The 21,299-nt window shown below is 40.7% G+C and overlaps 2 protein-coding genes across 7 annotated transcripts in view; one reads left to right on the top strand and one right to left on the bottom strand.

The window, feature by feature from the left end:
- Positions 1-12,090, bottom strand: part of NBEAL1 (neurobeachin like 1) — an 85,590-nt gene extending 73,500 nt beyond the window's left edge. The window contains exons 1-2 of one of the 6 annotated variants that reach the window (XM_051787698.1): positions 12,007-12,090; positions 11,251-11,551 (exon numbers count right to left, since the gene is read on the bottom strand). In XM_051787698.1, coding sequence (XP_051643658.1) covers positions 11,251-11,301 — 51 coding nt within the window. In that variant the 5' untranslated portion in view covers positions 11,302-11,551; positions 12,007-12,090. Of the gene's footprint in view, positions 1-5,087; positions 7,977-11,250; positions 11,842-12,006 lie in introns of those variants that run through there. The other 5 variants (XR_007904574.1, XM_051787699.1, XM_051787696.1 and 2 more) reach the window with 5 other exon arrangements.
- A 344-nt stretch (positions 12,091-12,434) lies between these two features.
- LOC127471178 (shugoshin 2-like) overlaps positions 12,435-21,299 on the top strand; it is a 32,434-nt gene continuing 23,569 nt past the window's right edge. Inside the window, exon 1 of the mRNA XM_051787866.1 lies at positions 12,435-13,292. The gene's annotated coding sequence lies outside the window, so the exon portion shown is untranslated. The remainder of the gene's footprint in view (positions 13,293-21,299) is intronic.

Here is a 21,299-nt window from a genome sequence, read left to right as displayed (position 1 = left end):
AAGCTGGATCCACCCGAGGCTATTTGCAGTGTCACATTCCATGCTCTAAAGGCAAAAATTCCCTGCAGGGCAGTTCAGAGTCCTACCGTCAAACAAACCCGACTTGTCTGACAAGACAGTTGTTTGAAGTCGTTAAATTTAACATGCAGGCATCAAACAGCCAGCCCGGCCTGACTCCTGTGTGGAGCAGTCAATCAACCTTCAAAGTGGATTTCAGCTTAGAAGCACAACCATAAAATCTCACTGGCACTGGTATTATCGTAACTAATCCCCCATCCCCAAGCATTTTATTTAAAATAAGAACAATCCCTTGGTGTCAAGGCTGAACTAGACCTACAAAATGTAATGTTAGAAAATTAAACATGAAACACTGCCTTTGGATCAATTGGTGAGTTTACCACTCTTAAAATTAACTGAAGTAGTCTGCATAATGCAGAATTGCAGAACATATCTCAACACTGTTTAAAATAAACTATCCTTTGGGGACTTAGGTGGTTTGTTTTAAGGGAGCTTTTTCTCTTCATGTTTTCAGAGATGAAAGGCTACACTTCTAGCATGAGAACTCCTAACAGCCTTTACTCTGAAATATGTTAAAGTGCTTATACTTTTTTGAACCTTTCATATCTGTAAAATGCCAAAATAAAACATGAAAAGCTTGGTTACAGCAGCAACATTACAGTTAGAACTAGTAAAAGACTTCAAGGTAAACCATTTTAAACTGGCTAAATTGCCTTGATAAATTCAATCAATCAGTTCTAATTACCAAGGGAATCACTTTTGGGCACAACTTTTCATTTTAATCAAAACATTGATTTTTGAACCAGCTGATCCAAAGGAAGCAAAGCTCCTGGCAAGTAATTATAAACCTCCTTTTTCAAAATTCACATAAGCATTCTGTTCCATTTCCATAATTAAAAGAAAAAAGGGATGGGGTGGTTTTATAAATGGAAATTGCAGTGAATCATGATAGAAACAATTATTTGGGGACAAGTTAAAAAAATCTGTTTAGCATAGAGATTTATACCAAAATAAAACCTATGGCTGCCAATCATGATAATATTTAGTTCACAAACATTAAGTAAAATTCATTTCTTCTCTTTTCAAAACAAACAAAAAATATTTATAATCTTCCACTATTGCCTTAAGTTAAAGAGAGTCATCTGAGCACTGTTACTCATTTTCCTTTTTACATCAGATCTCCAACAAAACTGGAAAAACAAAATGAAAGAATTTTCTTATTAAAATGGAAGTAAAGCTTCTATTTTTCTTTCTCTTGCCTTTTTGTTGTTATTGTTGTTTTTGTTACGGTTTTTGAACGACAACACAATTACAGCCTTGTAGCTTGGAACTGGCATGTGACTGATGCCATCCATGGGATGAATCTAGTTAAGCTGAACTCAGACTTCAATGTCTTTACATTGCACTGGACAGAAAGTACCACTAGGCAAGTTCCATGCACAAGCTGGCATACGCTATTTCAGCCTTTGGAGTCCACTACACAGGGTACTTATCAGGAATTTACCATACTATGACATATTACATTCAATTAACATTGACTTTTCCCAAAGTTGACATGGTGAACCAACTGGAAGCTGTATTTTAAGCCTAAGGAAACAAAAAGCATCCTAAATAACTCAAAGGCAACTAAAATAACATGATGCTCTGTAAACACTGATCTTGGTGCTTTTCTTCAGGTATTTATTCCGCCAAACTCTTTTATGGAGTTTTCCAAAAGCTCTATATGCCTTTGCTAACCTGTTGTCTATCTCTCCATCAATCTTACCACCCAAGGAGATGATGCTACCAAATCAGTCCAGCACTGAAGGTATACACTGAAGGTATATAATTTAAACTCCCCAAATCTACTTTTCAGAAGCACGCTTAAGAAAACTCTCAAAACCTATGGCATAGCAGAACATGCATTACTTGTGCAACTGCTGTTTGCCATCCACTGCATTTCTGCTGCTTTGGTTTTTAAACAATTAGCACAAGCAAATAATGAGATCAGATTCCTGCAAATAACACCCTTGTTCTCTATATCCTGCTTTATGCCCAAGAGCTTTACCCATCCACTGCTGTGAATGCTGCATGGTCCTGTGGAGAAAAAATTTTAAGTAGTCACATCTGAACCATTGGACTCCTTGCCATTTTTGAGACTTCTTTTTGTAATTTGGGTTATTAGACACAGTAAATACTAAAGAAGTATCCTTCTCATCATTTTCTTTCCCAAATTTCAAGTTTGCCCTTTAAAACATATGAACACTACAGATCTAACAAAAATTGTTACTTAATATAAAAAAACAGGAACATCAAAGAAAACCTTTTTCCTCCTTGCTTTTCAGTACATGATAAACCATTTAGCCTACAGTTCCCATGAGGCTCCAGTCATTTATCAGGAAAACTGTTCATTCCAGCTAATCCTAAATTCAGTCAAAGCACAGGTAAACAAATACCAGGTTTTATATAATTGAGTGCATTAGCCAAACGTTTGACAGACTCGGGAGGGCAACTCACGAGCAGCCTGCAATTACCACAACCACCTTCTACAAAACTTGTGAGGATTACATCACTGGAAACTCTGGGCTAATGCCCAATATATACTGTTGGTGAACATTTCTATCACTTCCACAGAAACCAAGCATTTTCTCATTTTGCATGATGCTTTATGAATCAGTTTCAGTAACTTTGAAAACTCTGTTCAGTTCCTAAATTCTATTTCCACATTGTAAGTGAAATTTGGCATTAAACCAGCTGAAGGTATATTTTCCTAAAATTATTATTAATGTTAAAAGAATAACCTTGCTATCTTATTCAAGAAGTCAAACTCAAACTACTTCATTTTCACTTGGCTTTTTATAGACTTCTCTGGCATTTGCCAAATTCTACTTTCCAGCGTGAGTGCTACTTTTTCAACCTCAGCCTTCACTTACTTAACAGTTTTTAAACATCTTATGGGATACACCTGTAAGTTCTTAGATTCTGGTGAATGGTAACTGGCAATAAAAAGACTACAATTCTCCCAACATGAATAATTAAAAGCAAACTAATTCACTGTTTTCATTCGGACTTTAGAAATCCATCCTCAAAAATTTGTCTTCATCCCTATCTGCTCCTCCCTGTCCCCCACCCCTTTCAGTCTAAAAGCTGGAATTACTAGGACTGGTTATTTAAATAAAAGTGTATTTTCTATGTTAAATTGCTATCTTTATATAATTAAAGGTTTGCCATTTGATTTGATGTTCTCTTTGTGTTATGCAAGAGTAGTATTTAACCATTTTTTTTTGAGGTTTTGTTTGTGCCTCCCTCAGATATCCTTCAAATAAAGCATACAAAAGACTTTAAAGCCTTTGGAATTTAGCATCTTAAATATCCTCTCTGTTTTAAGATATGCTCTGCATTTACATATTAGTATAATTAGCCATTCCTAAAGTTAAATTTAATTCCTAGTTTTACATAGCCATAGTTAGCAGTGTTACTCAATGGTCAAACAACTATTTAATGTCACTTATTTCCACTGCTTACTATAGGCAAATGCAATCCTCAATCATAAATTAGACAAACAGATTATCCTAAATGCTTTGAACATCAGAGAATGCATCAACATACAAATATTTCACCAGCACAGAAATCTCACAGCTAATGCTTAGATTTGCAGGTGCCTGGAGAAACCTTATTGAGATGTAAACTTAACACAGTGTTTATGAGGAGAATAATCAAGTATAGCTTTCATTTCTCAGTGTTTCCTGTTGCATCACCCATCGTCCTTCACAGCAGCCTCCCCACTTAGTAGAAGATAAAGTAGAAAAGCTAGGCCTGAACAAATTGCTTTTAAGGAAAAAAAGATGCTTATCTGGACTGCTGAGATGTGCATGTTTTGGTTTTTTTCCCTACTTACATATATATCCTTCAGCAAGAAAAGTTCAGTAATTAGGGAAGATCTCTCTTCTATAGCAGCTGTTTAACCTTTCTGAAGCCTGTAAATATTTTAACAGTATCTATTGACACCATTTGGATTCAGGCATTAAGCTACAATGCTGTTCCATGGGCAGCTGGCAAGCCTTTCTGCCATTTCCATAATCAGCACAAACATGCTGCATCTTTGAGTCAATTCTGCAATATTCTTTTATCAGGACACATGCCATCCCCAGATCTGCCAAACTATTCAAGGTCAAAGTGCCATAACTCAGATACCACACAACAGCACAGAGTTTGTTAAATTCACTCTTATATTAGAACATCAACACACAGACCCAGAAGGCTGTGTTTCTAGTTTTGTGATAAATCATTCCATTTAAGAGACACTTGATTCTTTTGTGTCAGTAAAAGCTTGATCTGAAATACATTTGTTGGCACATTCAGAAATGGATGTTTCTCACCAATTCCATAAAGCACTAATCCACAAACCCATAGACATGAGGGAATTCTAACCTCATGCTGGACACCAGTAAAGCCCTAAATCTGACAAGAAAAGCATGGAGGAACCACAGACTCTTCTTCACACAGAAGCAGCAGCTACTTCTAGATATGTATTGCCAAATATATTACAGAATTATAAACAAAAATAATTTCTTCATAGCTTGTAAAATGTTATGGCTTTCTTACTTCTATGTCTGCTTAGGTTTATCTGCTGCCTCATTTCAACCTGAAGTCTGCATCCTCTGTGTCAGAGTACCTCTTCTGTGTCTGAACAATTACCAGCACAAGGTCACCCAGGTCCATAATTAAGGAAGGAAACAGCTACTCAAGAGACTAATGTCTCATATATTCATGTCAATTATTTATATGAAAAGTTCTATATTTGTAAATGTCAGAATTATATTAGTTCTTGGACTAGGAGACATCTCTTTAAACAGCAGACAGTAAATTCAGAATTGAAGACCGACTGTTCTTGTTTATCTATATCCACCCTTAGTTCAGCCTCGCATAAATAAAGACGGAACACTGATAATTTCACCAAGACAGGGCCACAAGTGACTTGTGACATGATCTTCTACAAGTAACACTCCCTAAGAATGCAGAGATTTATTTAAAACTGATCTACAGAAAAGGTATCTTACACAGCAACTGTTTAATAAAACTTCACTCACCAGTTTTAGCAGAGGCATGAATTTCCATGACAGTGACTTACAAAAAACTTTTACTGACCATTTGGTTTGCTCAAGCATTCATCCAGCTGTAAACTGAATACTTCTTTATATACTATAACAAAGGCAATACATAGCAATGGGATAGGCAACAATGCCAAATCAGCAATTGCACAAGGAAGACAAGGGCAAGCCAAGTCCAGATGAGATCATATTGGGATGCAAAGGTCAGTGTTTCACACAGTGCTTACAGTTTAACTCCAAAGATTATAGTCTTGTTGAATTACATGCATCTCACCACAACTAAGCATAATGTTGCTAAACCCACATTTCTTGGAGAAACAACTGCAACACCACTTGGTTGAACAAATCCAGTTCAATTATACTACATCATGCAGCCCTACAATAGTCATATCTAAAGTCACATCTGATCTGATAATAAACTTTTTTACTTTATTTACAAATACTCTCCAATTTTATACAGGGACAGAGTTTAAAAATCTCTTATAACACCTTTAACATAAACTGATGAACCACCCCTTGCAATTTCATGATAGTCTTCCCAAAGTTATATACATTTGCTGTCACTTGTTGAACATGACATTAAATGCCCCAAATTCTTCATGTAGCTAAGTGAGGGATTCAGTTGAACTGCAAAATATTTTCTGGCAGGTAATACCTTGTAAAACAGTAATGAAGGGACACTAACAATAGAGCGGGATGCTTTTTGTCAGTAACAGCCTGCTAGTTGGTCAACTTAGCAAGACCATAACACCACAGAGAATACTAGTCCCTTCTTGCTCCCAGTCAACCTTTTCTACTAGCAAGATTGCCCTCTTTTTATGTTAGTTTTGGCCCAGCACAAGGTGGTTGATGCTAATGGAAGCCCGCCAAAGGAACACATAAATTTATAAATCAAGGTCAAATTTATCTCAGTTCTATGTACTATGTTAGGATTAAGACACAGTAACAGGAAAAAAAATTAAATTATTCTCCTTCAAAGACTCTTCACTTAGGGCACAGAGTAAACATTAATTTAAATGACCTGCCTACTCCTCAAAAAGAAAATGAAAGTTTAACTCAAGCCAATTAAATGTTTATATGTTAAAGATTCAGCTTCTAAGTATTTACATTACAATGGTCTTCCAAAGGTAGAGACGGCCCTGTGATGACAGCAAAGCACTGCTGGCACCCCACAGTGGGCAGCAATTCACTCACCACAGTGGCCTGCACCTAACAGAAATCATGGTTTCGCCCAAGACCACTTAATTTCTCATTCAAGTCTCCTTCTTATTCCTATACAGTAGCCTATAAGGATCCCAGATGGGGAAAAATATAACTCAAAGTAACAGGACTTCAACCACTTCAGGACATTTTTAGGCTAATGCATATAGTCATTTATTGTTTGGTTTTTTTCTATCCAGCTTTTGATCTAATACTGAAAAAATGTTCTCCTATAGAAAACTACCACATTTATTTCTGTGCTACAATATTAAATTAGAAGATATTTATAACATATAGATATCCTCACTATGCCAGAGAGAAAACTATAACATTTATCTCTATACAATAAATTCTGTAAAAACAAATAACAGATACAGCACAAGGTAAGAAAGCACATTTAAGATGACAGCTTATGCACAAGTCAGCTGCTCTTTACACAGCCAGGGATGTGACTGTCTCAGCTCTCTGCACTAGTAAAGAGCAGAACATTACGATTACATTTATGACTGCTAACACAGAGTCCTGACTGTACCAGTGACACTAAGGTTGAATGTTCCTTCTTTGAAATGAGAAGTACAGGCTACAAGCTGGCTGGAGAATAGACTCAGAGGTTTCCTTTCAAACCATTATATCATCACACAAAAAGACAGTGTTTAAATGAAATCAGGGCTATACTGAACACGAGAGTGTAAGAGAAAGCTCACAACCATTGCAATACAATGAAAACTGAAGATCTGATGTGCATATGGCAGCTAAATGCCTGCATTTATGCTTTTGAAACCCCTTCTGAAGGCAATTGGATTTTTTCTTTGATAGATGAAAAAAATCTCAATATGAAAGGGTATCTGGCTACTTTCTGAATAAAATGAAAAACACTAGAAATCCTGATATGTTTTATGTTTAAGAGTCTAAAATACCTACCAGGTATTTTGTTTTGGTTTTTTTAACACATAGTTAAAATCTTACAGATAAGACAGAGGTTGGATCTCTTTAATTTGAATCTGCAGTAATAGTTACTTCAGAGGATTGTAAAACAAATATATTTTCTATGCTGATATATAATTAATATCTATTAAAAGGTTAATCAACCAATATTACAATAGCAATATTACAATAGTAATATTATTACAGCCATAATGATCTAAGGCAAAACTGGTGGATTACCTCAGTCACATCAACATGAAAAAGTCAGAGACGTGTGAAAGCAAGTCCTTTCCTGAGACTGCTTCAATTAACCTAATAGAGTTCTTCTCCTGCTGTACACTTACACTAGTAAAGCATTTTCAGATACCTGCTCTACATGCACCTAAATAAGAAGTGTTCCATGCTCTCCTGTAGGTTATTGAAGGCTTTGAACTGACAATCGACTGGAGAAAATTTTTCTTAAGTGACTTCTACAGAAATGACCTGTGCTATCTATTCTATACAATTTTGTTAAAACACATACATTTCAACACTTGGCTGAGAGGACAGCAATTTACACCCATTTCAATATTTAAGTGAATAACAGCATTGTACATTAAGAGATCACTGAACAGAAAAAAACCCCCAACAACCACTAAAACCATTTGAAACTGAAAATTACCAAAAAAAAACCACACCAGGAAGTTGCAAAGTTTTCTCTTTGCATAAAGTTTAACATCAACATTAAAATAAATCAAACTGAAACAAACAAAAAAAAACAACCAAAAAAACCCCTAAACCAACAAAAGACTCAAGGCAAGAAGAGCTCAGACTGTGAACAATACAATGTGATGATATAACCCCAGTGACTTAATTCTAAACTTAACTAAATTTAATGAATTTTTAAACTGCTTCCATGAAATATCAGAAGCATCATAAATCAAGTGTGGCTACTACTTCCATCTTACACAGTAGACTGTAGTCTGTAGCTTTTAGGGGAACAAAAGCAGGAAAAAATCCAAAACCAAATCCCAGCCTTAGATTAGAAACTGCCAGATGAAAAACAATTGAATACCAACTAAAAACAATCTCTTGCAGCCACTCAAACATTATCTCGAAAAGAAAGAAAAAACAGAGAAATTAAACCACCTCGTACATGGTGTCTTCCAAAGATGCTTCTGCAGAGACCTTTGTTACATGCTGCTGTCTGCTCAAATATCCAATTGCTCAACTGCACAGGAGGCAATGAAAATAGAGAAATGCCTTCCTGACGTTACTTTGCACAAAAGTAAGTGTTGCAACTGGCATCTAATGCTGCCAGAGATGCCAAGTGATCACAAAGAACAAGAGTCATGACCCAGGATAGATGGCAAGATGGTAACACAGCATTATCCAGCACTTTAAAGCTGTTAAAAGCCTTGTGCTCTACGACAGGGTGCTATATTTAACAGACTATCATGAGGCACCCGATTATCAGAAGACAAATAGGACTATTTATTAGCAACAATTTGAAGAATCACAAAGGAGGAGCTTGGATTTCACTGTTTCTTTAGTTAACAAGGCTGCAAAAGCTAAAGCCACATAGGTGAGATTTGTGGCACAATAAATTCCCACTTTACTCAATTGTAACTCTCCAGCAGTTTCTCTAGTTTGAAGAAATGGCCTAGCTTTCTTTCCCAGGATGCCACTGACAACAAAATCATGACAGTGCAACATATGAGACATGGTATTACACTTCACTGGGCCACCCCAGGTATAAAGAGATTTTTCCCTAAACCACTACATCCTGTCACTGGTAGTTATTTATTGCTGCATCTTCCCACTGTGCAAGATGCTCTGAGGAGAACAAAGCATAACATACACGTTACCAAAACATGACTAAACAAACTCATTTACATTAAGGCTTCACATCATTTTGCATCCCAAGACCTAGCTTCTTCAGCTGCTCTTAACTTCACCAAGCTTAATGCAATACTCTTATGCTGCATGCCTGCCTCAAGCAGAATAAGGTATCATTTTAACCTGAAACAGTGGAGAGAGGGAGAGGGAGAGGGAGAGGGAGAGGGAGAGGGAGAGGGAGAGGGAGAGGGAGAGGGAGAGGGAGAGGGAGAGGGAGAGGGAGAGGGAGAGGGAGAGGGAGAGGGAGAGGGAGAGGGAGAGGGAGAGGGAGAGGGAGAGGGAGAGGGAGAGGGAGAGGGAACCCAGTTTTGTGCCTAGTGCTTTTTGAAAAAGTGAAGACTCCTTTTTCAGAAACACTCCAGTTGCCTTCATATTTTGAAGACAAGCTATTTTATTTTTAAAATATGTTTTGCTATTTAGGAATAAGTCCTTATCAACATACGAATCCACCTAATTATGCCCACATTGTGTGGGTTTGGAAGAAAAAAAGGCCAAAAAAAGTCACTGATAGCTAATAAGGAGACTGCATATATGAAAAGATGATTTTTTTTTTTAATAGACCATCTTCCATCACCTGAGATCAGACTAGACTGGACGAATCATTCCCATAAAGAAACTGAACATCCTCTAAGTAATCTAAACCACACATTTTAACTAGCAGACTTGCTGCTAGCATGCAAACAACATGGAGATGGAAAACATACAATGAATGAAAGGCTCCAGCCAAGGGGGAGAAGGTTCAAGACAGACAAAAGAACTGTATAAAGAATAAGGGAGGAAAGAGCCAAAGGACAGCTGAGCAAAGAAATTCAGAGCTTGGCTCATCTCAGCAGCCTTAGTATCTCCCAAAGCTGAGGAAAGCCTGGATTCCTGGGAGTCTGTTCCAAGTGTCTGTATTCCTCTCACACAGATGAACTCACTGGCAAAACATCCATCTCCTCCAGTGCTACTCCAATTCTTAATGCCAGTATCATTATTACATTGGTTTAAAACGCAAAGGTCTACACAAATATGTTCCAGTCCAACAGATCACCCACACAAGGAGCAATAAGAACTGATACCATGCTGTTCTGTTTGCACTAGTTTTATTTTTAACTACATATGGAGCATTAAGGTTGCAAACTCATACAAGAATTAGGAAAAGCTACAATTAAGACTGCTTTGTGCACTTGTGTGAACATGGTCTGTACTTAACATCTCACATTTTACGCTCTTGAGATGGGCATTCTCTAGAAATGAACTTGGAAGAACAAGAGAAGGATTGTTATACCCTTAATCTCCTACTGGCTTGGAGACTTAAAGAAACTGAGATACAAATGAGACTGCAAAAAGGCAAAACAAAACCAGGAAATAAGGCCACCAAAAGCTTCTCTTGCCACTGACACTGAGCTTCTATATGACAGTAGACCAGCCCTTTCCTCTACCTTTACAGCTATTTTTTGTACGTTTCTTATTTTACAGTTATCTATGTAGATAATCTGCAATCCAATTTGTGTATATACTCAGCGTACTCGGTGGCAATTAGGACATGTGCTTTAAATACATGAATTGCTTTACACTATAAAATGCAAATGGCGACAGGACAGGACTGCATTTTAATAACATTCCTGCCAGGTGAAGGAAATCCATTACTAATGGAATACTTAGATGTTATGGCAATAACTGGCAAAGGCAGACTCTGGAGCAACTTAATAAATCTGCTCTTAGGGAAGGCTTTTGCTAATAAAGTTTAAATGAAACTGGAACTGATCAGAATACAGAAAGCATAAAGCTAAATACTAGAAAACAGTGAATTAAATGAATACAGTACATCTTAATGAGCTACAAAGAATTATGTGAATGTATGCATTCACGTAGTTAAAATATACTACTACAATAAATGCTTAAACTGAGCCATGAACACTGTGCAATTCATACCTCAGACCAAAAAAAGGCCAACCCGAACAGCAAATCACAAGATGAGGTTGTAAATAGCCTGTGAAGTGCAGTTAAATCCTTACAGCAGCTAGCCAAGTCTATGCAACTTCTAAGAAAAAAAATGTGCTAAAAAGATGTTACAGATACATTTTTAAGTACTCGACTTCCAAACAAAAGAGGATGAAAACACACAAACAACCCTCCCACTCCCCCCAATATTTACCTTACTGCAGTAAAGCATCCAAAGCTCATACAGCCTCTCTCGGGATGCCATTCCTTCCCTTCCTCTTTCCGTCGATACCAGCTACTTTAGTTCAAGATCCTACCATGCTCAGTTCCCAGGTGCTCTTTCCGCAGTTTTGCTTTATTATTACAGTTATATCATAACCTGAGAAGAAGTCAAGGGTGAAAACAACAGGGTCTCAGTCTCTCCTTTTCGAGTAGATAACGAAGCACAACACAGGCAACTGCAGATAAATGTCAAGCATGTCCGTTCTTCGCCAGTGCCACTTCGGTTTTAATCTCTGAAAGTGAAAACATACCCTTCAGGCCTTCGGTGAAGGGAGGAAAAAACAAATCCGCACTCAAAGCCCGCAGACAGCGGCGGGAATGGGGCGGCGGCAGGTCACAGCGCTTTCCTCTCCGGCACTATCACCCCAGGACAGAGAGCTCCGGCTTTCGCTGTTCCTGGCGCTTTCTCGTCTTTGCGGAGAGGCAGCGGGTGGGAGCCGCAGGGCTGCCGAGCGGGGCCGCGGGCAGAGGCAGCGGGTACGGCCGCTCCCGGCCCCGGCCCGGCAGTGACAGCGCCGCCGCCGCCCTTCTGCCGCCGCCCCCGGGCTCCGCGGCCGCCCCGCACCCCGGCGGGCCCCGCAGAGCAGCGGCTGCCCCGGCACAGCCGCCGGCCGCGGCCCTTCCCGGCCCCCGCGCTGCCTCGTCACCCGCTCCCGGCCGGGACCGACCGCCCCGCGCCGCCACCTACCGCGCCCCCGGCCTCCCGCAGCTACCCCCGCGGTACCGCGGCCTCTCCCGCAGCCTCCCCGGGCCGCGGCGGGTGGCGGCCGGGCAGGAGGGGCCGAGCCTCGCCACATCGCCCGCCCCGCCCCGCCCCGCCCGCGCTCCCGAACACGCCCCGGGCCGCCGCCGAGGGGCGGGGAGGCCGCGAGCGCCATCTTGGCTGCGGGCGGGGCAGCGCCCGGCGGGGCGGGGAGCGGAGCCCCGCGGCCCAGACCCGGGTTCGGCCGCGGCCCGCGGCGCCTCGCTCGGGGGGCGGGCGGTCCCTGCCAGGCGGGGCGCCCCTGTGCCACACCGCGAGTGTGCCCGTAAAAGAATCGGCTTTCGCAGTCCTTGCGGGACAGAGCACCTCAGGAAAGGCTCCGTACTGCTTTGCTTCACGAGGGGGGACTTCATTAATGGGTATAAATATCTTCAGGGGCGGGGCCAAGAGGACGGAGCCAGGCTCTGCTCGGTGGTGCCAAGCGCAGGAGGCAATAGGCACAAACTGATGCACAGGAAGTTCCAGCCGAGGAAGAACTTCTTTACTGTGCGGGTGACCGAGCACTGGAACAGATTGCCCAGAGGCGCTGTGGGGTCTCCCTCGCTGGAGATAATCAAGAATCGCCTGAATGCAATCCTGTGCCATGGACAACCCTGCTTGAACAGGGAAGTGGGACCAGATCGCCCACTGCGATCCCTTCCAACCTGACCCATTCTGTGATTCTAATGAAGGTTACCAGCCCATACAGGTGTTTTACACGTGCTCCAGAGCAGCCCGCCAGCATAGCCTCCGGGGCGTGGATATATCCCTGCATCCAACCTGCTACCGCTGTAAAGCAGCCCCCTACCTCGTATGCAGAGCTTGCACAGGACTAAGGAAAGATTTTTAAAATAAGTTAGATTTCCAGAGGAGAAATGTGAAAAGACATTTATCAGCTTACCATCAGCTTATTCATCAAGCGTGGCCCTGCCCAAGCACACTGGCACACACTAACCCTGCCAAGGTACTGCACTCCAGAGAAGGACTCTCCTCCTGCTCATTCAGTAACAAGATCATTTTACTGTGACATGCAGAGGAGTGGGCTTCCCTCCATGTCCATCTGTGCCCTTAGAAAGCAAGGCTGGAAATTACTGTTGTGTCAGATTCCAAAGCAGGGAGGAGGAGATTTAATGAGACCTGGGCCATCTCCCTAGTTTGCTGGGAGAATCACAGTCCTGCAACCTCTGGCCACAGCCCTGGTCTTTCTGTCACTGGGTCGTCTCCTCACCTGGGTGAGACTCGTACAGTTCCATGTCATAAAGCATTCATTGCCATTCATTGCACAGTTGATTACTTTGCAGGGGACTTTTACAGCATTGCAATGATTTCATGCAAGGTTTGGAAATCCTTTGCAAAGAACTTGTCTGTGCAACATGTTGTCTGCTGCAAAAATTTTCTAGGGATGGATAAGTATCACCAATAACCCAAAGACAGTCTGAGATATGTTCCTGCAATAGGCCTTTGCATATTTGTCTTGTTTTTAAAAAATCAATGAAGTTTCCCTGGAAAAAATTTAAGAGCTAATCTGTGCTCAATGTTATATCACATGGATCAGCAGTGTGGGAGTGGGAGAAGTATCTTTTACTGCAATATCTAAACATAGTTCCTAGCACAGTTGGAGGGACACTGACAAAAATGAGACGGTAAAATTATTTTTAGTCGTGTGATACATGTGCTCTGGTACTTGCTGCTAGCCACAATATTCTCCTGCCTTAAGGCTGTAACATAATTTTTTCCATCAAGAAAAAAATAAGAGTTCAGAGTCTAGCTCTGTCCCCAGGGCAGGATCTGCTATGCTTAAACCACCCTAGACTCCTCTGGTGAACAGCATCCAGGAAAAAAGAGAGCGCCTGCCTCCTCCCTGACGGTCTTATCTCAGGGCTTGAGTTACTGCTGGGAGTCCCTCCCTAAAAGCCAACCTGCATCACCTTGGAAGCAAATGCAAACCATTATTATTTGCCCCTTCCACAGTAATGTGGCAAAAAGAAGCTTTTTGTAGCATGTCTTTTATCAAATCTTTTTACAGCCTTTTCTAGACTAAATAACAGCCTATTTCAAATTTTTCTTACAACTTGCTCCCTTTGAAGAAGTCAGGCCCAAGCAAACCCACGTACAAACACCGATCCTCCCTTCAGATATTGCTCTGCTTTTTTACATTGCTGATTCTTGCAAGTGACAGCAGCTGCTCCTACACACATAAGTCCTGCAACAGGCTTCAATAAAGCAACACAAAAACGTCCATTGATAGAAATGGGAGACTCCTCCCTTGTGAAATGCTGCTGCCCCCGTAATTAGGGTGCTCCAGGGCTATAAAGCAATCATTTTTCCCTCTGCTGGAGTTGTAGTGAAGCAGTTATTTTAGTGAGCCTAGGCAATCACTGCTGCCTGTGTTATTGCCTTATATAGGTGCTCTAGATGGAAAGTAAAGCATTTGTGTTTTGCAGCAGGACAGTCTGTTCCACAGGTGTCATACAGAGTGGGTGGTCTCCTGGTCTGACCTCCTAGAGATTTTCCCAAGCCAGATAGTTCACTGTAAGGTTGTTAAGGTGGCTTTGGACGTCTGCATTGCTGGGTGTAGGTCAAGTTTAAACTCTCCCTGTCTGTACAAACAGACATTCAGTATTCACTGATTTCTTTTCTCACACAGAAATATGAGCAATAATGAGAGATGTCAGTGGAAAAAGATGGGTTACAGTTTTGTCTCTGCAGGTGTAGTGTAATTGTAGGTGAGTTTTTATATCTGTATACTTACCTTCATGGAGACTTGGCTAAGGATATGGAAATCAAAGAATGGAGGAAGATGTAAAGAGAAGCATTGCCAGCTAGGTATGGGTACTTTAAAATGTGACCGTATATGGATAAGTTCGGCTGGGAAAGTTAATTGCTAGACTTTTCATCAACTTCTCTTCCATAATTATGTATTAATTGTTTCATGGGCCTTAAACTGTCAGGTAGACAGTGTTCATTTGTATTTCCTTGTTCCTTAGCTGCTGTCTTGTGGTCTGTTTACAACAGTGGTTATTTCTCATCCTTTGTTTATTATTAGTGGGTTTTTAATTTCTCTCGTCAGTAGCTGTGTATTAGTAACTCAGTCATCTTACTAGGGACTGAACTTGCCAGTCAGCAAGCTCTGATAACAGAATGGGTGTAAAGAAGAGTGTGAATAAGGAGAAAGCATGAATTTTGAGTTAAGGAAAGGTTTAACAAAGGAATGGACTGCATTGGATTGCAACTTTGAGTCCGGGAACCTCTGAAGTGGCAGGAAAAACCACATACCTTTTAGTACTGCTTTTATTAAAGTATGCCTATTTTCTGTAGAAGCAAACAAAAAAGACAAAAAAATCTGTATTTGACTTTTAAATATTCTCAAACCTTTTGTTTGGCCCTAAGGCTTCTACTGAGACCATGCCCCAGACCAACATAAATGATCCTGAGATAAGGCGAAGCTTTCAGCTGAGGTTTTTCTTGATGTCTTAGAGCTAATGCTTTGTCTACCAACAGTGAAGACCCAAAATAGAAATAGACTTGGAAATTAGCTTAGAAATGAACCTACCCCTCAATTCTTCCATCTTTCTTTACAAACAGACCCCTGCACAGAAGCAAGGATTAATCTTTACAGTCTAAGTAAACAAATGGTCTTGTGACTGTGTGTAAAGCTTCCACTATCAAAATACCTTGTGCTGTATGTAAGGAATTAGAGTTTTGTGGGTGCTAGTTTCTAGACATTCAAGCCAAATTAACTTGAGACTGGATTTGGTGTGGCTATTGGAAAGGGGTAAGATGGCCCTTGTAAGATACCAGGGTCTCTGTGATGGTGTTTTGCTGAGGGTAGCACAGAATCAGCTGCCTTGAGTTTCTCTGGCTATGATTGCCAGATGAGTGTGCAATTCTGTTAGCTAAATCAGCAAACTCAGTGTTTAATTTTCCTTCTGTCACTATATTCATATTGTACCTCAGGTAGTTCAGGGCTTGTTAATTGTTTGTAAAATTTGAAAATGGAAAGGAATTTGTTTGCCCCTTGACATATAAACTGATATCTAGGGATTGTAGTTGTTTCTTTCAAAAGTGTTGGAGACTGGCCACAGCTAAAGCTGGGAGGTGATGGTTTGGCTAATAGCATTAAGTCCCTCTGGCCCCTGGCTGCCCTGCTTTCATATATGCAGGGTTAAACCATTCTCCGGACTTAAATTCATGAAGGAATTAACCCCAGGGTAGCCTGGGACTGTGGTGAGTGTTTTTGTCCTTCTCTGTCCTTTCAGCTTGTTTCCACAGGGGGCCTTCAATATAATGACTCCTGTTGTAAAAGGCCCAGGCAGTGACTTGATCTCTTCTGCTCCCTTTTTTGTAGCATGGGCTCCTTTATCACAAGCCCGAAGTTTGCAGCTGTGCTGGGAATGTTCTTGTGTAGGGTACCTCTTAAAGACTCTTTCATGCTAAATATATAGAATGTGTTTATATGCTTTGATCTGCCTAGGTTCTTAAAAGCTCTAACAGCCAGCAAAAATTCGTGGGTAGGAGTTCAGTCTTGGAACTGGCCCCTCCTCTGCTGTCCTTTAGGTTAGCTATGCAAGAGCTAGAATGTGTAGACTTATGCTATAGCTGTCTTTCATTTGAAGATGCCTGAAGACACCAGTTTTTACTGCTTAAGATTGCATCATAAAAGTGTTCTCCTTCCTTCTGAAGGAGAACTTCCTTCTGAAAAAAAAGTAATCCATCCTTTACAGTCTTACTGCCAGTGATCAGTGAAATTACCATACTTGTACTTCAAATTGTTCTGCGTTAGTTAAGAAGTTGTTTAATGAATTATTTCATTATGTTGCAGTGCTCAGCAATCTGGATCTGCAGCATGATTCCTGAAAGCAATCCCTGTGTCAGGAAAAAAAACCAAACAAACTACAAAACATCATGGCAGCAACCAAGGATGTGTAGGGGTTAGCATTCTCTGGGGATCTGTCTGAACTTAATTTCTTCTCAGCTGACAAGGTAAGGTTGTCCCAAGAATGCCTGCTGTAGCAACTTGGGGCCTAACTTCTCTTGGTTCGGGGAAGAATGCAAATGAAGGGAAGTAACTAAGGGGAAATGGTCTTAGGAAAGCTCCAACTGCTGCTAGAGGTGGAATTCTTGTAAAATACTAGCACCACAGCTTCCCAGGAGTTAGGTGTTGGCTGCAGCACACTGCCTGCTTCTGAGTGGGATGTGAAACCAAAGGTGTGCCCTTGTGAATACTCCAGGGACTTGGCTAGCCTAACTCCTGAGCACAGAAAGGGTACAGAGATCAACCTGAATGATGGCTAGTCTTGTAAAACTTGAAACGGAGTTTTAAAGCTTCTGCAGTGTTATGTAAACAGTGTGCTAGGGAGTATGTGAGGAACTCGTGGGGGCCCACTTACACACTGAACTGGTTGTAGAATCTTTAACATAATGGGTCTGTCTTTTGGTTCCTAACCCCAGACGCCCAGAGAAAGCTGCTACTTCTCTGTGCTGTGGAAGGTCAACATGAGTTCATGTCTACAAATGGTGTGAGGTCCTGGCTAAACAAAAGAGCATAGTGTAGGCCTTGAGCTGGAAATAGGAGTAATTCAGTCTTGTGCAGAAATCTGGACTTAATGCCAAATGGCACTAGGAACTATTGGGCACCAGGACTGTTTTTTTGTTTTGGTTTGCATTTTTTTATCATGAAGTGAATAAGAAGCTGAATATCTGTAGCATTAGATATCTGTAGCATTAGAAATAGTCTTTGTCAGAAATAATTCTTATTAATAAACTTGGTAAATACTGTTAATGCTTTGCTCTGTCTTAAGTCATCTAGTGTCACAGCTGGAGACTTGGTATGCAGTATTTCCATGATGATACTGTTGCTGTGAACTTGCCAGTCTACTCACAGCAGAAACACTACTGTGAAGGCCATTCTTTTATGGGCCATTTCAAGATGAAAGGTACATCCTGAAATCAGTTCAAGCATGGAGTTAGTCCATGCACTCAGTTACAACTGGAGTTCTGGATTTTCATTATCATAAATGAAGAATGTATTTAATTTTTTCCTCTAAGGTCTGAAAGAATATTTTTTTACAAAGATGCTATTTTTAAACATATGCTTAGTCATGGCACCCCATTTGGTGAATCACCTGTATTTGCCAGGCCTCAGGATGTACTGCTGTCATGAAAGTGTGGCTGTTCATATAAAACACAGCTTCCTTTAAGTATGTTATGAAACTGGATGTCCCTGGAGTGAAAGTCCTATTGGAGAGATGAGCAGTTATCTGAGAACTTCAACATCCTGCCTCTGAAGTCATTCCTCAGAGATTTGTAGCTGCTGTGCTTCTGGGCATGCACAGACAAATCCAAACGTGGATAACAGGAGATCAAGTGGCACTTCTAGGTGACTGCAGCTTGTTAGATGTGATACAGATTCAAGGTAAGAGTGAATAGCCACTAGTATGTGTGGAAAAGTCAGTTTAGAAGGAATTAATCCACCTGGGTCCTAATTTAAAGTAGTGGTGCTGTGAGTCCTTTCTGCTCCAGTGAGAGCAGAACTGCACTTGCTAGGGTAGGAAGCATGAGTCCAGCCAAGTTCACCACACTTCAACTCTACATGCAGGTAAGAAATAAACTCAGTGATGTATCTGGATTGCCACAGCAGTTGTGTGCCCTCAGTCTTCTTAGATGTTGATGCAGTAACCGGAAAAGGTTCTGGCTGAGGCAGGGGAGCTGTTTCTGATCATGTTTTTCTTGCACAGTGGTAAGTGGGCAGGGGTTTTTTTTCTTTTGATTTACTAAGATGATAAACTGTTTCAAAACTGTCTCTGACTTATATCTAGCACAGCAAAGATTTGCTACAGAAAAATACTTTCTGCTTTTGCATCAATGCCAATGCAGTTTTTGCAGGTGCTCAAGTGCAGTTGGATAGGCACAAGATTGTCTTCCAAGAACCCATCCAGCTTCTTCTTGAATCCTGTAGACTTTCACCTCCCAGGACCCTATGCCACTGATGAACTGTGCAATGCAGGAAGGGCTCTCGTTGATCTTAAACTCTGGAGCTAAAATATCTTTTTAGACAAATGGTGTCCATGGTCTGAGAAGTCTGGTTATTTACATCTGTTCCAACTGTTCTCAACCAGTATGCTGTTATGACAGCTGCTTTTACATGCAGATTGACTGCTTTTGCACCCCAGAAAAACTCGAGCACAGGAGTAGTCTGAAAATAGCAGTGTTTGTGTAGAGAAACATAGCCTGCATGCCAGCAACTGTAGTGCCTGCTACCAACAGTAAAGCAAGCTGCAGGAAGCTAGAAGACTTGTTAGTGAAAACTTGGATACTATCTGTGAATTCCACATGTTTCTCTCCTCTAGCACCATTGTTCTTAATGTCTGCTAGAGATTCTCTGAGCATTTGCAAACAAAAGCAAGAACAGCCCCTCAGTGGTCCTCAAAAACTAGGAATTGCCATCATTTCTGTCTCAGGTGGAGACATTTTGAGAGGTTTAGCCACCCCCAAAACCTAGGATGCAGCAGAGTCTAGAATCCAGACATCCTACCTATAGCCTTGATCTCTGAATAGTTATTTTTGTTCATTCTTGCCTTTGACCACAGGAATGGCAGCATGTAATCTGCACATCATTGCATAGCCATAGTTCTCAATTGCACTAATTGGTATTTTGTTGCAGTATGTAGGCATGTGTTAATTGCTGTCTGGGGAACTGGTCTGTTCTTTCTTTTATTCCTGCTGAAGACAAATGAAATATTTTGGTTCCCTGTTGTAAGCAAACAAGTAGATACTGCACCTGAATTGCTGTGTTCTTTTGCAAACCTGGGTTAGCATACTAACCTGAGGATGCTAACACACGTATTGCTTACACTCTGCAGTTCCTATAAATGCACAATATTAGGAATTTGTGAGCAAGAGGAATCATCCTTTTTCACACCTCTGTCCTGAGAGCTGAGTTGGTCATGTTCCATTTCCCTCTGGCTAAAGCATGATGTTCTTATGTACACCAAACCTCTGCAGCAGCTGGACAGCCCACTTCACGCAGTAAAGGACAGGCGAGAGGGTAGAGATAGTGTCCCACGTACAAAAGAAGGGATGAGAAGGTCAAAGAATAGTTCTATTTTCCTCTCCAGTGTTGTCAGGGAAAGGCTGGAGAGGATCACTAACTGGCTATAACTGATGGGTCATGTGAGCTTGAAATAATGGCTAAATGAGGTCTCTGACATTAGCAAGCAGAGATGTGAGTTTTAAGCAGTCTACCTCACTGCTTTAAAAGTTGCTTGGTTCTATTCAAGGACTCCATTATCAGAATGTTTGCTTGGCAAAACAAAATCAAAGCCTACCATTTAAAGCCCAGATGAAATGATTTAAAGTGAACATATACTAGGTAAGATTGCAGAAAGTCGTAGTAGTTCTGTGCTCTCTGCACTGCTTTTTCTTTCCAAAAGTCTCTAGAACCTTCCTGAAGAACAGTAGTATATTTGCCTAGAAGAGGTATGTTAAGATGTGAGATCCCTTACCTGTATTTTGTTATATTTTATTATGGCTCTTATTCATAACTGCACAGGGTGCCTGCTGGCACAGGATTTGGTGATGAATAGTAGGCATATACATAATCACTTGAATGATAATTAAATCTGCAATAGACATTTTCAAGCACAAGATGTTGTCCTGTTTCTAATCCACACTGGTATGCTTATTTAATTCTTTTTGCCTGCAGAATAGCCTGGCAATTGAGGGATTTGGCTCAATCTCCTATTGCAACAGATCAGTGCAGCTCTGAAGTTAGTAGAAGCAGGGTGATTGACATCAGCTAAATATCTAGTTCATGAAGTCACAGGTTCACTAAAACATGCTATATATAAAGGTGGTGTGATTTAAGGATCTAGAATAATTAACTTTTGAGGAATCATCTGGAATACGACTAGAAAGCTTTGCTAGATTGGTGGTAGCATTGGTGGAGCAGCTTGTTTGCATGAAGAATTTGATGTCAAATACAATGTTCACCTTGTTGTGAGTTCCTCTGCACACTTCTGTCCTTTTCTTCCTCAGTCAGTAATTTACTGGATATAACTATTAATGGGATTTATTTTCTGTTCCACAGTACATGATAATTTAAATAACTGTTAAAGGTCCAACTGCATATTATTATCTCTGATAAGTATAAAGCTGGAATCTATTGCTAAATCAAAGTTTGTAAAACTAGAGAAAACTTAGATGAAAGAATCAGGCCTTTCCCAACACCTCCTCCAGGG

Source organism: Manacus candei, unplaced genomic scaffold (genome assembly GCF_025592945.1).
Source record: "Manacus candei isolate 608988 ecotype Guabito, Panama unplaced genomic scaffold, ASM2559294v1 h1tg000023l, whole genome shotgun sequence".
Taxonomy (NCBI): domain Eukaryota; kingdom Metazoa; phylum Chordata; class Aves; order Passeriformes; family Pipridae; genus Manacus; species Manacus candei.
Note: the sequence above shows the minus strand (reverse complement) of the source record. Positions and strands in the feature narration are given on the sequence as shown.